The sequence below is a fragment of the Hippocampus bargibanti genome, linkage group LG10, assembly GCF_051943395.1.
Source record: "Hippocampus bargibanti isolate YZ-2025 linkage group LG10, ASM5194339v1, whole genome shotgun sequence".
NCBI lineage: Eukaryota > Metazoa > Chordata > Actinopteri > Syngnathiformes > Syngnathidae > Hippocampus > Hippocampus bargibanti.
Window position 1 is genome coordinate 254,041 of NC_142743.1, and position 14,506 is coordinate 268,546.

General features: G+C 44.2%; 1 protein-coding gene across 12 annotated transcripts in view; it reads right to left on the reverse strand.

Moving 5' to 3' along the window:
* Positions 1–8,138, reverse strand: part of LOC148892006 (protein AF-17-like) — a 29,308-nt gene extending 21,170 nt beyond the window's left edge. For 7 of the 12 annotated variants that reach the window (XR_016116286.1, XM_089006646.1, XM_089006644.1 and 4 more), the window contains exons 1-8: positions 7,565–8,138; positions 6,162–6,241; positions 6,004–6,058; positions 5,771–5,880; positions 3,282–3,385; positions 2,731–2,824; positions 2,428–2,535; positions 1,135–1,269 (exon numbers count right to left, since the gene is read on the reverse strand). Coding sequence is in view for 11 of the 12 variants with exons in the window: in XM_089006646.1 (XP_088862772.1) it covers positions 1,135–1,269; positions 2,428–2,535; positions 2,731–2,824; positions 3,282–3,385; positions 5,771–5,880; positions 6,004–6,058; positions 6,162–6,241; positions 7,565–7,673 (795 nt within the window). In the remaining variant the exon portion in view is untranslated. Of the gene's footprint in view, positions 1–1,134; positions 1,270–2,427; positions 2,536–2,730; positions 2,825–3,281; positions 3,386–5,770; positions 5,881–6,003; positions 6,059–6,161; positions 7,389–7,460 lie in introns of those variants that run through there. The other 5 variants (XM_089006645.1, XM_089006648.1, XM_089006650.1 and 2 more) reach the window with 5 other exon arrangements.
* Between the last annotated feature and the right edge of the window lie 6,368 nt (positions 8,139–14,506).

Sequence of the window (14,506 nt, forward strand, 5' to 3'; positions counted from 1 at the left end):
AGTTTTTAGCGCGTCAAAATCAAATTCAGCTTAATTTTATTTTCCTCCTTTTGTTTTTAAACGGTTTTCTTTGAATCAATAGGATTTGTAGTTTAAAAGGATCACTATTATCAACAAAGGCAAAACTGAAATAAAAACAACCCATTAAAGATTGGACATATTTTTTGCACTCTCAATAAAGGGATGTTCAAACGGCACACATTTGCATCGCTATATTTTGTTTGCGAGATATCTTACACCAGTGGAGCAGCTGCAGGGGGTAGTCCTCTGCTCCCCCCAACCTGAGAGCAGGGACCTATCATAGCACCGCCATGTCTGGACAGTAGGGATATATATACATAGGACCTAAACTACCAGTAAGACTTCAGTTTGCTGACGAAGTTTCTTGGCTAAGAAGCGAAACGTCCGACACCTTCAAATTTGTACAGATGACGGCTGAAGAAAGCTTTTCATCGATATCTTACAACGGTGTAAATTTTGTAGAGCGCTCATATAAATCTCTTTACTAAAGCAAAGTGTGTTAACCTCAGTGCAACCCGAGTTGTTCGGCGGCCAGGCCTACACTGGAGTAAATGGTGCTGTGTCGTCATCCCAAAAGTATACAACACGGGAATTAATTAGGTCGCATGTTTTTGATCTTTGTGTGTGGTAACAATTATTTTAATTACTCATTACGTCAAATATACCACAACAGTGTGTGCAAATTCTAACTACTAGCCACAATTGTCCCTAGAGCAGGAATGAAGTTGGGCATAAGGCGCATGCGTCCTTTTTTAGAGGCTGAAGAAATACGGCCTATCTTTTTTTACCTAAGACACCAGTCACAGTGCTTTTGATGAAACCACTCATAACCCGAGTTACCACTCCTGTCCAAGTACCGCGATACCTTGGCTTACGAACTTAATTGGTTCCCAGAAAGTGTGTGTGTAAGGCGAAAAGTGTGTATTCCAAACATGAATTCCCCATAGGAAATCATTAAAATGAGAATAATCGGTTCTCTGGTCCACATAAAACATATATTTCTACTAAATAAGATGTAAAACTACACAAAATATACCTCATTTTATGTATAATAAATGTGCTATGGTATTGTAAATAAAGAAAGAAACAGTATAATAAAGTCGTTTTATTTACCTTTGTGATGGTCGTTGATGGCTTGATTGAATGGAGCGGGAGGAGGTGGGAGGGAGAGTCACATTCCATGAGGACTGTAGGAAGGAGGGTTAGCCTCTCTTTCATAGGCTTATGCCCAGGGACGGACTTCTCTTCCTGTGTAATGAAAGTCCGGTGAGGCTTTTTTTTTTCCGATAGAGACTGGTTTCATCAGCATGAAACACTTGACGATGAACCTAGCCTTCTTCTTCCACCATCTTAAGGAATGATTCCTTGTAAGCTTTGGCAGCTTTATCGACAGAACTGGCTGCCTCACCATGACCAATGACACTGTGAATCCCTGTACGACGCTTGAAGTTCTCGAACCATCCGTGGCTAGCCTTGAAATCATCAATGGATGACGAACTTCCAGGTTGCCTCTTGACGATATCACAATCAGAAAACCTTTATTCGTCCCACAATGGGGATATCCGAGTGAAGTTGCCGTGCTTTCTCAGCGATAATTTGACCCAGTTCCTCATCAATTGCGTTTTGTTTAGCTGGGTTGATAGCTTTTTGCATAAAATGTCTCAAGGAGTTCTGGGTTGTACATCTTGGAAGTTGTGATATTGCAACAGCAACAGATGCCGGCAGACACACTAGAAACTTCATTCATAGCTGGTTCCCTTGCCTGTCTTTTCCCTTCAAATTATACAGATGGCTTGTGCGGGTTATTTGTGGAGCCTGATTGATGGGATATTTTAACCGTGCAGTCTACACTCTGCCTATCAATAAAGTTGAAACTAGTCTTGACCAATCACGTGCGGCTTTAACCAAAGACTGGGGGCGGGGAATAGAGGTCGGCTGCCATTTCCAGCTCCTTGTTAGGAGCTCTCTTCGTTCACTTCAGAGATCCAGCTCCAAGAACCGGCTCGTTCGCGAACGACATAGCACTCACTCATTGTGGCGCTCCGTGCGCTTCCCGATAACTCGTTCGTATGCCAAGATTAGATTGTGGCAAATTTAATGTTTGTAAGGCGAAAGGTTTGTTAGCTAAAGCGTTTGTAAGTCGAAGTATCATTGTATGTCTCAGATAGGTAGGTAGGTCGACAGCCTGCAGGAGCAGCGGGAAATCGGGCAGTTTTGAGAGAAAGACAAGGCACCCAAAATGAATACATGAACAATGCCCCGACCATGAAAATAACCACCTAAGGAAATGGTGGTCGATGTAGTCGGAGGCGACAAGCGCCACTTCTCACTTGCAACAATCATCAACAAAACGTGTTAAAACAATTTAATTTGGATGTCAAATGAATACACGTGTGACGCCTTTACCTTCCTCTGGCGGTGGTAGTGGTGTTTGTCTTGTGATGTGGAGGAAGAGCGATCCCGGGAATGACTGAAGGCACTGTTTGCGTTTTCACTGGAACGGCGTTTCTTCTGCTGGAAATAAGGAAACATTCTGGAAATTGAGACATTTGATACAGCCCCATTTGTTTTTCATATATATATTCACCCAAAAACTTTACTCTACTGTAATACATATTTATTGTGCAGTGTTTGTATTGGAATGAAAAACTATACAGCACTGGTGTACACAGTAAGGAGGTACGTAGTTATAAAGGCCGGATCTCCTACCATTTTATTGTAGTGATGCTTGCAGTAGCCACAATATTTGACATTGTCAGCTTCAGGGCCTTCCTCCTCACACAGCAGGCCTGCCATCTGAGCGCTAACGGCAATATCCAGTCGGGCACAAATGTGAAGAGACAGGCAGTTACGTTTCAATCCACACCATAACATACATGCATTGCCCCGGAACATCCATTGACAAGAGATTAACTTAATAGTAAATCTGCAACTCGCATGACACGTTGGTCAAGAATCTACTCACGCTTTGAAGGATTTCAGAGAAGTTGATAACATGAGTTTTTTTTGCTTGGCTTTTTTTGGAAAAATCCACCGCGGAAAAATATATACTACTTGTGAAATTGCTTGAAATATGGATGGGATATTTGCCTGACGATAAAGAGTGTTTTTGAATCAACCCCCTTTTGCCAAGAAAATATTGACTACGTCTTGTGACCGACTAGTTCAAGTAGCAGTGTCAAACTATTTGTATTTTTATTTAAATGAAACAACATTTTTGGAACGGCACGTAGAGCACATGCATGCTCCTGACCACCTACCAGGTGACATGAAAAGCTTGTCTGCAGCCCTGTCTGTTGCAGGCCATGCACGCGCCGCATGCTGCCTTGCTCTCTCTGCCGTGGTCCTCACAGATGTAACATGTCTAGGCAAAGGATGGTATGGAGAGCCGACTAGTAAGACCTTTTAGGACGGCAGGAACACTTTTTATTGCATGTATCGCACCACTGCTAAAAGGGTTAGGTGTCAGAGATGTTTATTCGGACATGTGAACACAGGAAGATTGTCTTTTACTGCCGGCAGGGGATGCAGCCATTCATGACGACGGACGCCCAATCTCTGCCAAGCTATTTACTGAGAGTATATGCAAATTGAAGTGGTATATTAGTAAAACAGCCACGTTACAAACACCACCACCCATAAACCAAGAGAATATATACATATTAGCGGGCTGTCTTTCCATGAACTGATTGATTTGTAACCTGGCTACTGAGCCCTTCCTGTGAATGAGTTACCTACCAAGTCCTAAATTCTGTCCAAGGCCAGATCTCCCGCATGAGGATGACAGTTTAACGGGCTGCGTTTGTTCACCTCAGATTGATGCCAGTTCTTCTGTGCTTTCATTGTGGGCCTTGTGTTCACCTAACTAAGCACACAACAGCATGAAACTTGATACCTTCTATTCTATCTATTCTCTATCATTAGGTCAAACAGAAACCAAAAGGCCTCTTCCGGTGACAAATGCTCGTCAATAGAGCACACGTGGTGGTGCAAAGCATAAGAGATGAGGTAGCAGTGATCCAAATCTGAAATGCTAGGCTACGTATCTTGAAGATATGTGTTCTTTCTGGGTTTAGTTGGTGGCCTTCCCACTCTGTGTTGCCTGAAGTGAGTGGGTCGCGCGAATGAGGCCGAGAAACAGGTGCAGAACAAAGGAATGGCAGGCTCTTTACCTTTTAGCCCGTGCCTCTGTTGTCGCCTTTGTGCCTCAGTCCTGCTTGAGCCAGCAAGACCCCTTTTTTACGCATTAGAGATTCAGTGAGATTGTCACCACATCATTACGCCGTTGATTCAGTGCTTTGAATACTTCCAGTGTCGCTTTATGACTCCCCCCCCCCCACACACACATTTTGTCCCTGCTTGTGTTTAGTACAAAAGTGGGGAGGCTTAAAAAATGGTTTGGTATTCCCCCCTTGAACGGTCTGTGTAAAGGGGGAGGGAGTCATGTTCCCCTCAGAGGACAGCGACGTTGAAACGAAAGAAGAAGGATGCAGACATTGTCTGGCTGCTGCTGCTCACCGACAGAAAAACTGATCCCGTGACAGCAAAGTGTCCTTGAGAGTTTTGAAAGGCGCTTATAAATGAAATGTATTCTTATTATTGCCACACCAGCCCTGTAAAAGGAAGAGTGCTTGCTCAAGTTGTCACCATCCATCCGTAATGCTGTTGAGGAATGCAGAATACACACGTGTGGAAGAATGAGGCAGACAGGAGAAACCTGCCTGCAATTTACTTGAGCTGACACACTAAGAGGAAACTAGGCCTCCAACGCTCCTTTGTGCAGATTTACATTCAAACACAGAGCCAGTGTCAGTCAGCATCGGCATTGATTTTTATGGAAAGTGCAATGCTCGAATGGGCTAGTCTGAATGGAGATAGGCACTTTGCTTTTAATTCCTTTACTCGCTATTAAACACGCGCACGCACGCACGCAACGCAACAGTTGCCAACATTGTGATTTCCTGCAAACTGTCTTTTCACATCACTGGTTTTGTGTGTTATGTGTCTGGAGTCTGAGGTAGAGAGGCTCGGGAGCAAAGATCAGTGATACCTTGGCGTACAAACTTAATTGGTATAATAATATATACAAATTAATATATAATAATATATTTATTTCCCACAGGAAACCATTAAAATGAGAATAATCCGTTCCCAGGTCCCCATAAAACATAATTTTCAACTAAATAAGCCTTAAAACTACCAGACAACGATCCTCGTGCTCTCTTGTCATCACTCTTCGCCGGCTGCCTGAAGCTGCACCTCCTGTGTCCATGTTCGAACCGGGTCAAGCAGACTGGGGCGGTACCGCCACTTTTCTATTTTTGGCGCTCATTTATTGCCATCGCCAGCTATGTAAAGCAAAGACCCATTTTATCTGAGCCGGCAATGAATGAGTTAATTACTGAATTTGTAGGGTTAAACTTGTCAACGACAGGAGGGACACACTCCTCAGTCTGCTTTTAAGAGTTTTGGAGAGAAGGGTCCGTCGCAAAGCTCAATATTGGATTTAGGAGGAGCAGTGCCTTTTTTTAAGGGGAGTTTAGGATCAACTAAACTGCGGCCACATTATTTTCTGAAATCAACTTGCCTTCCAAGCATTTGAGGAGAAGCCGGGTTGCTCACAAAGATCATTTCAACAAACGGTCTTCAGTATTTTTTCAAATGGCAGATATCTACAAGGCTGCACTAAAAATGGTGGCCCTTTGTTTTCAGGACTCAACACAACTGTTGTTTCAACATGTTTCAATACCTTCATGTATCGCTCATGCGGAACATACTGTAGCATGATGGGTTCCATGGTGAGGACGTTGGCAAACTGCACCTCAGGTATGTAGAGAGCACAAACAACATGAGCCCAACCTAATGGTGACAACCACAGAAGATTTGGAGCATGAAAACGTTGGTTTTCTTCTCGAAATTTGACTTTGGTAAGGCAAAAAAAGGCCAGAGACAAAGTTTCAAGCGAGTCTCATATACATTTACCTCCGCCGTCTGTCCTCTTGAGAGCGCCATCTTTGTGGGGGCACAACTCGCACCTCTATCGAAGGACACACACACAAAATAATCCCACTTTAGTTCAGTTACTGCGATCGCAGCATGACAAATGAAACCGTTCATATGTCGTGCGTTGGTACGCTAACCACTCTCGCTGCTCTCTCCTGTGATTCACATTTACGACAGAACCACGGGCCAGTGGGAACCTGGACGATGCCGTAGCATGCTGAAACAGAAACGGGATTGATTCATTTCATTCATATTCCAACAATTGCAATCTCAAGGCACTCCTTATATGAAGCTGATGTCAAATCTGTCATCGGATATTAAAGAGTGCCAACGGAACCTCACAAGTGCAGGCAAATTGTCCAGAGAACCACATGCTTTACTAACGTCCCAGATGCCAGGGTGTCGGTCACTGGAGTTACGATTTGCGCTCGGGGGCCGTTATGAAACCATTCGAATGTTTAATCCTTCCACATATTACATACAGAGCGCACAGCAAATTAATGCATAACTAGTTTTCAATTTTGAAGCCAAATAATGACTGTGATTGTGGGGCGCGCATGGGACAATTGGAAATTTTCTTTCAGGCTTGAGCAAGGACCGTGGAAATTCACACGTTTGATTTGCCTTCGCGGGCCGAATGAAATGATGTGGCGGGCCAGATTTGTCAAAGTCAGCTTTATTCTCAAATACGTATGCTCAGATGCATGACATACACATTTCCCCCATTGTGGGACGAATAAAGGTTTCTGATTCTGATACAGCACAGATGAAACGACTGTCCTCTCTGACCCGGCACGCAAGGCACTTAGAATGACTTTAACAAACATAATAAACAAGAACGCTGACACCTCAACCAGTTAAATAGCAAATTGCCACTCGTGTGTAAAAAAATGGTGACATTCATCTGAATTTAACCATCTGGTTTTTAAATTAAGTCTTCAATTAGCCATGTTTCTAGGATGAAGAAGCCAACCGAAGTGCACGCAGAAAAGCACGCAGCCATGACTTCAAAATTAAACCTCAGATCTGCGAGGCACGCAATTCTCATTTGTATCTGGCTAAGTACGGTTTTTGCAACACTTTACGACACCTGTATATGTATAGCACATCGTCTCGAACTCAAAGAAAGGTTTTCATAATACCCAAGAAGTGAAACGTGTGGACACGGGGGTTCGGGAGAGTGGCGTGATGCTGTACGGATGGTAATATTTGAAAATTAGAAAATGTGTCGTGCGCGACAGGGCTGGGAAATGTCATGCACACGCCCGCGCACACAAGCATTCACCTTGCTTGGCTCTGTGAGTTGTGAGGAGATAACAATTACCACCCGGGACACACACACACACACACACACGCGTAGGCAAACAAACATGCACGCACGCACGCGAGCAGCCAGCCACCCACCCACCCACAGACGCGAACAGGCGCGCACGCACAAGTATGCACGTAGGCTCCATCCATCCAGCGACGGCTCGACGGCCCGCCTCCCGTCGTCGCCTCGGCCGTCCGCTCCTTCCACGCTAACGGCGGCTAACGTTACCTTGATGTACGGCGACGTCGCAACCGCGTCCATCGCAGTAAACGAGCGGATTCTCAGCCCAGCCTCGCTCGTCGGAACACACGCAGCAACCGCCAACCATTTCCCGCATGCTGCTTCCATATGAAGAAATAGTATATTTCCCCCTCCCGGCGGCGGCGCAGATCTCGCTTTAGGCCTCTCGGTCAAGGGCTCGTTCCGCCCTCGAGCACCGCATTGGGCACGGGCACGGGCACGGGCACGGTCATGGTCGCGGGCCGATCGCTCTTGCTCGCAGTAAGGTTTGGGGTGGCGGTGGCGGTGCCGCTGCTACGTTTTTTCCGTAATGTCCTCCCAGTCCCATAGAGGCGATGCAGTGCGCATGCTCACATCCAATATTGAGTCGGGGGAAATGTCTGAGCAAAGATAGCGATAGCGCAGAGCTCGGGAACCTTTTTGACGAAGAGAGCCGTCAAAGTCAAATATCTTGAAATGTTTTTCAGTGAGAGCCACACGCACACACGTGGACACACACGAGCGCGCGCGCGCACAAACGCACGCACGTGATTTTGACCAAATAATAATAATAATAATAATAATAATAATAATAATAATAATAATAATAATAATAATATAGTACATTTCATTTATAAGCGCCTATCAAAACTCTCCACGTCACTTTTCAGTCACAGGATGTGTTATTTAAAATGACTTTGTGATAATACTCCTCATTAATATGAAAGGTTTTCCGTTCCTCATGATTGGTAAAAATCCATCGGAATGTCTTATTTCAAATAAGTTTGTGACAATACTCCATTTTGTCTTTGGGAGCCTTTTACTGAGCGAGTTGCTTGTTCTGTAGCCACAAAGGGACATACGTATGTCTTCTTGTGCCGGTCCCAAGCCCGGATAAATACAGAGTGTTGTGTCAGGAAGGGCATCCGACGTAAAAGCTTGGCCAAAACAAACATGCGGATCAAACCTCTCAAGATGGAGGACACTGATTTGCTGTGGCGACCCCGTCAAGGGAAGGAAAAGCCCAAAGGACAAAAGACTCACCATTAATATGAATGTTTTTCCGTTCCTCGTGAGTGGTAAAAATCCAGCCAAATGATCCCGGGTATAATCTAAAATACATCTGTTTCTCTATATGTTTTCCTTTCTCTAACTTTTGGAGACAGTCTATCATTTCTTTCTTGTATCTATTGGAAGGGTCCCTTTTTAGTTGCTCATAAGTGTTAGAATCACTGATTAACCTATTTATTTTGTCTTCATAATCCAATGTGTTGAGCAGCACTGTGCATCTGCCCTTGTCTGCTGGCAAAATAGTAATATTTTGGTCTTTTTGTAGAGTAGTTAACGCCTTTCTCTCTTCTAATGTTATGTTGGACGGAGGTAGTTTGGCACTACTGAGAAGGGCTGATATTTTAATGCGTAGATCAAGATGCCTCTGCATACGAAAGTTTTCTATTTTTAATAGCCGATTCAGTAGCTGTTATCTATTGTAGGTATAGTTTTAGGCGTCACTGAGAAATTTAAACCTTTGGTTAGTACCGCCTTTTCTGTCTCTGAGAGATCTCTGTCTGACAAATTTTTGATCCAATTCTCCCTTGAAATCTGCTCACTCCTAATTTTTTTGCGTGTTTACCAGTAGCTGGGATTGTTTCAGTAAAAGTAATTTTAGAAATTTACCCTCTCTTTGGTTTTGCTGTGGTGCCTCATATAACCGGATTTAGTACATTCACACACTTCCTGATAGATTTTGTGGGTAAGTTTAGTTTGTAATCGCTGATAATAAGTTTCTATTTGTGACTGTTTGTTTTTTATCTCTATGTTAAGTCTCCTAATTCGCAAATTGAGTATTTTCCTAGTATAATTTTGTTGCATTTTATGGGCTAAGTATCCGGGTTCCAGGGGTGCTTGCTTCAAGCATTTAGGAATTAACCGGCTCTGTCTACATCTAAGATTGAATCTGAGGGGGTTCTTTAAGTCAGCTAATTTAAAAATTTGTACAGATGACGGCTGAAGAAACCTTCTCATCGATGGACCACTCCTGTACGGCACAGACGTAAAGACAAGAAGTGTAAATAAGCCATTCTGGAACTGTGACATCAGACGTCACCGTCATCGCCCGATGAGGAGGTGCGCCCCGATCCCACCCAAGATCAAGATATTAACTATTCTTACATTCTTTCGTTGCACATTGCTATGGTATTCCGCATTTTAATCTATCATTTAACTTCCAATCCAACAGTGACATCTCTGCAACAACCTGATGCAACAACAGATTTGACACAATCCTGTAACAGATGACAGGAGTGCCATGATGTGTGACATGAGGTGACACGGGTGCCAGGAAGGAAGGTGTGAGACAATTATTGGAACATCAACCGAGAAATGGGATCGCTCGAAGGTTTTTTCATAGCAGACACACACCATTACTGGATACCAAAGATATGATAGACATGGAAACTCGGGATTGCATCGGCCAAAGGTCTTAAAGAGCTGCATAGTTGATTTTGTTACACGAGGAGTATGTTTGGATTCCTTTCACGCATACAATGTGATTTGTCAAACCACTAGCGCTCAAAGCGGTGACAGTGTTCCACTGGCAAAATGAGAGGTGGTACAGGCAAACTTAACATGTTTGAATTGCCAAAAAAAAACAAAAAACATTACAGCGATGTCTACTCCGAAATACATTTTGGGGGTTGTGAATGATAGAAGCCTTGGGGCTCATCACAAGACCGTCGCCTCTGACAACACTCCCTTCATTTCTGCATTGCCGTGGATGCGTCTGGTCATCTCAAGGCACTGTTCCAAATGATGTTGTACTCTCCCAGGGCACTCTTCTGGGTCTCTTGTGCTATGTTTTTATTGCAATGTGATGTAAAATGGTTACAAACCTGTGAATCAAATTGTCATGTGAATTCAACCTCTGTGTTGAAAGCGGAAACCCTCTCGCTCGACCAAATCAGGTGGCATCTCCAAATGTGTCATCAGATGTTTTGGTAATAAAGAAAAAAAGATATTCTTGTTTGTTCAAAAAAATAGATTTTTAAAAGGGTCGATGATTGGTGTTAACCATCCATTTTTCATACCGCTTAGGGTTCCTCATTAGGGTCACGGGGGTGCTGGAGCCTATCCCAGCCATCTTCGGGCACTAGGCTGGGGACGCCCTGAATTGGTTGCCAGCCAATCGCAGGGCACACAAAGACAAACAACCAGTCACTCGCACACCGAGGGACAATTGGGAATGTGCAGTCTGCCTGCCAGGCATGTTTTTCAAATGTGGGAGGAATCTGCAGGACCCGGAGAAAACCCACACGGGCCCCGGAGAACATGCAACATGCACAAGGAGGCCGGAACGGGACACGAACCGGTGACCTCTGCACTGTGAAGCCGGCGTGCTCACCACTATATTACCGGGCCGCCCATTGATTGGTGTTAGATGATCAAAAACAACTGTAGGTATTTCAGTCAACGTGGATTTATTTAGCACCAGCCTTAAACATATTGCTACTGATCTCTCCGGTCACTGCTTACACATTTTCAATTGTTGTGAGGGTAATAAATAACTGCTGTTGCCCAGACTTTGATTCTTTGGTACTGTGCAATATGTGCACTCCGTTTTTATAAGCACACTATTCACAAGTCTGTAACAAACCTCTAAAGATGGAGGACACTTATATGCTGGGGCGACCCCTTGAAGGGAAAAGCCCAAAGGAAAAGAAGAAGATTCACAAGTCCGTTTGATGCAATCTCTGTTAAAAGCAACATGTTATTGTTCGTGAACATCCAACCATCACATGCGAATTGTTGCAAAACCGCAGCCGAGGAACCATTTGGGATTGGGAGAGAAGAAATGTGTAGGTATTTAGACAAACGGTTGCAAATCTTGTTCAGGGATTAGAGAGCCTTCAAATCCAAGGGTGTCTTCTCAAAGTATGTGTATGACGTGTGTTTACTCTCGAGCAGTGGTTCCTAAACTGGGTTGGATCAAAGCTGACGGCTTCGGCGAGTCAGTCTCAGGGCTTCTGTGGATCCACCCCTCAGTCTAGTCTGCAATTAGTGGGCATAGTCATTGAAAGAAGGCTTCGATGAATGCGCATATGATACTGGTGGGGTATTTAAGCATTTAACCAATCAAAGTTCCACCATAATTTGTGACCGGGGTCAGAAATCGACCTGGATGCCTTCACCATCAGTTTGGCAGGCCTTGAGCGTAAAAATCACTTGCGATGAAACCGTTGCTTTAACCAATCAGAGTTCGAGTTGACAACTCAAGGCCTGTTCAAAGGCGCTGGCAACGTCAGAGTTGTCGCAAAAGTTGGCTCGTCGCACGATTGGCTAGTTACTAGCCAATCACATGGTTTTGTCAAACCACAATGGCTGAAGGATGAGAAGAAATGGATTTGGTTGCAGATATACTCTTCAAGCGATTTTCAAGAATAGATGAACATCATTACAAAAGGTTGGACAGCTCCGAAGGTAGCACAAGTAGCAAATAATATTGCAATTTTACACAAACATCAGCTATTCAGACGAGAGAGATAGCTCCGACAGCGCTCCAGAGTAAAAAATGACACGGTAGAAAGTGGATGTTTGTCCGATCAGTTTGCTCCACTAACATGGCGATTGCTCTCTTTCACTAGGTGTGCTCACAGTTTGCATGCAGCGTGACTAAATGAGTAAACATGCATCAAACTTCCGCTATCCAAGCGGCGAATCGCTAGCTCTGCTTAGCTTCCTCGTTCGCCTTCGCTGGTGCTCGACTGCTCTGCTCCGTTGGAAATGGGCTGATTTGTCCGCTGGGAATTTGTGTCAACTTACACCTTCTTTATGCGTTTTACAGCAATTGGCTGCGACACACAACGATTCACCATTGCGTTATTTATGTAATTTTCCTTCTAATTTCGCCATCAACACGGTGTTTTCAGACGGAACAAAGTACCCAAAATGCATTGTGTGTCGCTTTCTTGATCAGGGGCCTTCCGAATGTGACGTCACTTCGGGCATCGTCACCAACTCGAAAGCAAGACTTCATGAATATGCAGCGCGAGTCTTAAAAGGTCAAATAGAGACCTCTATGCGGTGGAATCTTTGTCAAATGCGCTCAGTACAAGTCCTTTGAAGTCATTTTACAAATTATGGACGCAACTTGTCCAAAGGTGTCGGTTGTCCTTGGTATTTGTCGGTAAAGTCAGCGACCAAGAAAGTATGTTTATTGACATCAAGAATGCTTTTTCAAACGAACATTTTATATCGGAGATCAACTGTTTTCCTTATACCGTAAGAGAAACAGCAAAGACAAAGAATACATAATTGTGATGGCTATACATTATTAGTCACAAAATGTGTTCCAATTATCCGTTTAAAGTGAAATGACAATAAAAAAATATGCACAAGCGGTTGGAAGAAATGGCTGGTTTCATCATAAATGTTGCATCTAACACCAGTTGAGGAGCCATAAAATGGTTCCACCCAAACACCAAGCAAAACATACCGGATACGGTGATTGCTTTGAGTACTGTAATTCACGTGTACATGAATATCTTCTTTTCTTTTTGGCTTTTCCTTTCAGGGGTCGCCACAGCGAATCAGTGTCCTCCACATTTGAATATAAAATAATGTAATATAAATACAAGTCCAGTATGATTGGTATTCGGAAAGCAAAAATATTTGAGCAAAAGTTAATGTCAATGACCCCTGAAAACATAATTCTTCAAACTTAAGTTGCGCTACGGGCCTCTCTGAAGTGCAATTACAAGTTCACAGAAGTAAGTTCCTTGTCCCATAAAGTTCAGGTAAAGTATACAACAACCGTCGAGACCTTCAAGTTCCTGGGAATCAGTCTCCCAGGACATGAAGTGGGAGGTCAACACCAACTCCATCCTGAGAAAGGCCCATCAGAGGAATTACTTTCTCAGAAGCGTGGCCTGCAACACAGGAGGTGCTACAACATTTCTACACGGCTGTCATCAAATCCATCCTGTGTTCTTCTATCACCGCTTGGTTCGGGGCCGCCACAAAAATGGACAAAATCCAACTTGACCGGACAGTTAGGACGGCGGGAAAAAAATCATTGGCACCGCCCTACCCACTCTTAAGGACATGCACGCTGCAAGAATGCAAACAAGGGCGCGGAAAATCCTACCGGACCTTCCGCACCCTGCCCACCACCTTTTGCAGCTACTCCCCTCAGGCAGGCGCTACCGATCCATGCGCACCAAATCCAGCAGACATAAGCAGCTTCTTCCCCCAAGTCATTAACTCTTTAAACAGTAATCCAAGTAGAACTGTATGGTGCCTCTTTGCAATTTTTCTGATGATGATACTAGTTCAGCGTGTTCCACCGGAAACAAATTCCTTGTGTGTTCTACATACTTGGAAATAAAGATGATTCTGATTCTGATCACGTTGGGCCGACCACTGGGGACATTTATGTTCTTTAAGGGCCTGATGAGATGGCTGTTCCAAACTAAGGCAGTGTCATCAAACTCATCCTGTTGAAAATAATATACAGACACATCTAGGAAGTGGCAGGGTTCTAACAGCAGAGCAGACCCTCCAAGGCTGGAAACTGAAAGATACTGGAAAGGCACATAACAGCAGTGCACAATGGCTGGTGACTCTGAAAGAGGAGCACAGCAACCTCCCTGAACAGAACCCAGTGACCATCACAGCGGCAGATATACAAGAAAGAGTCTCAGGTATGAAAAACTGGACGGCACCAGGCCCGGATATGGTCCACACTTACTGGCTAAAGAAACTCACAGCTCTCCACGAGCGCCTAGCAGCACAAATGAACCAGTTGCTGATGGATAGGACTCACCCAGGATGGCTAACCGAAGGGCGAACAATCCTGATCATGAAGGATTCCTCAAAAAAGGGTGCAGTTCCTTCCAACTATCGGCCAATAACCTGTCTCTCCACAACATGGAAGCTCATGTCAGGCATCATTGC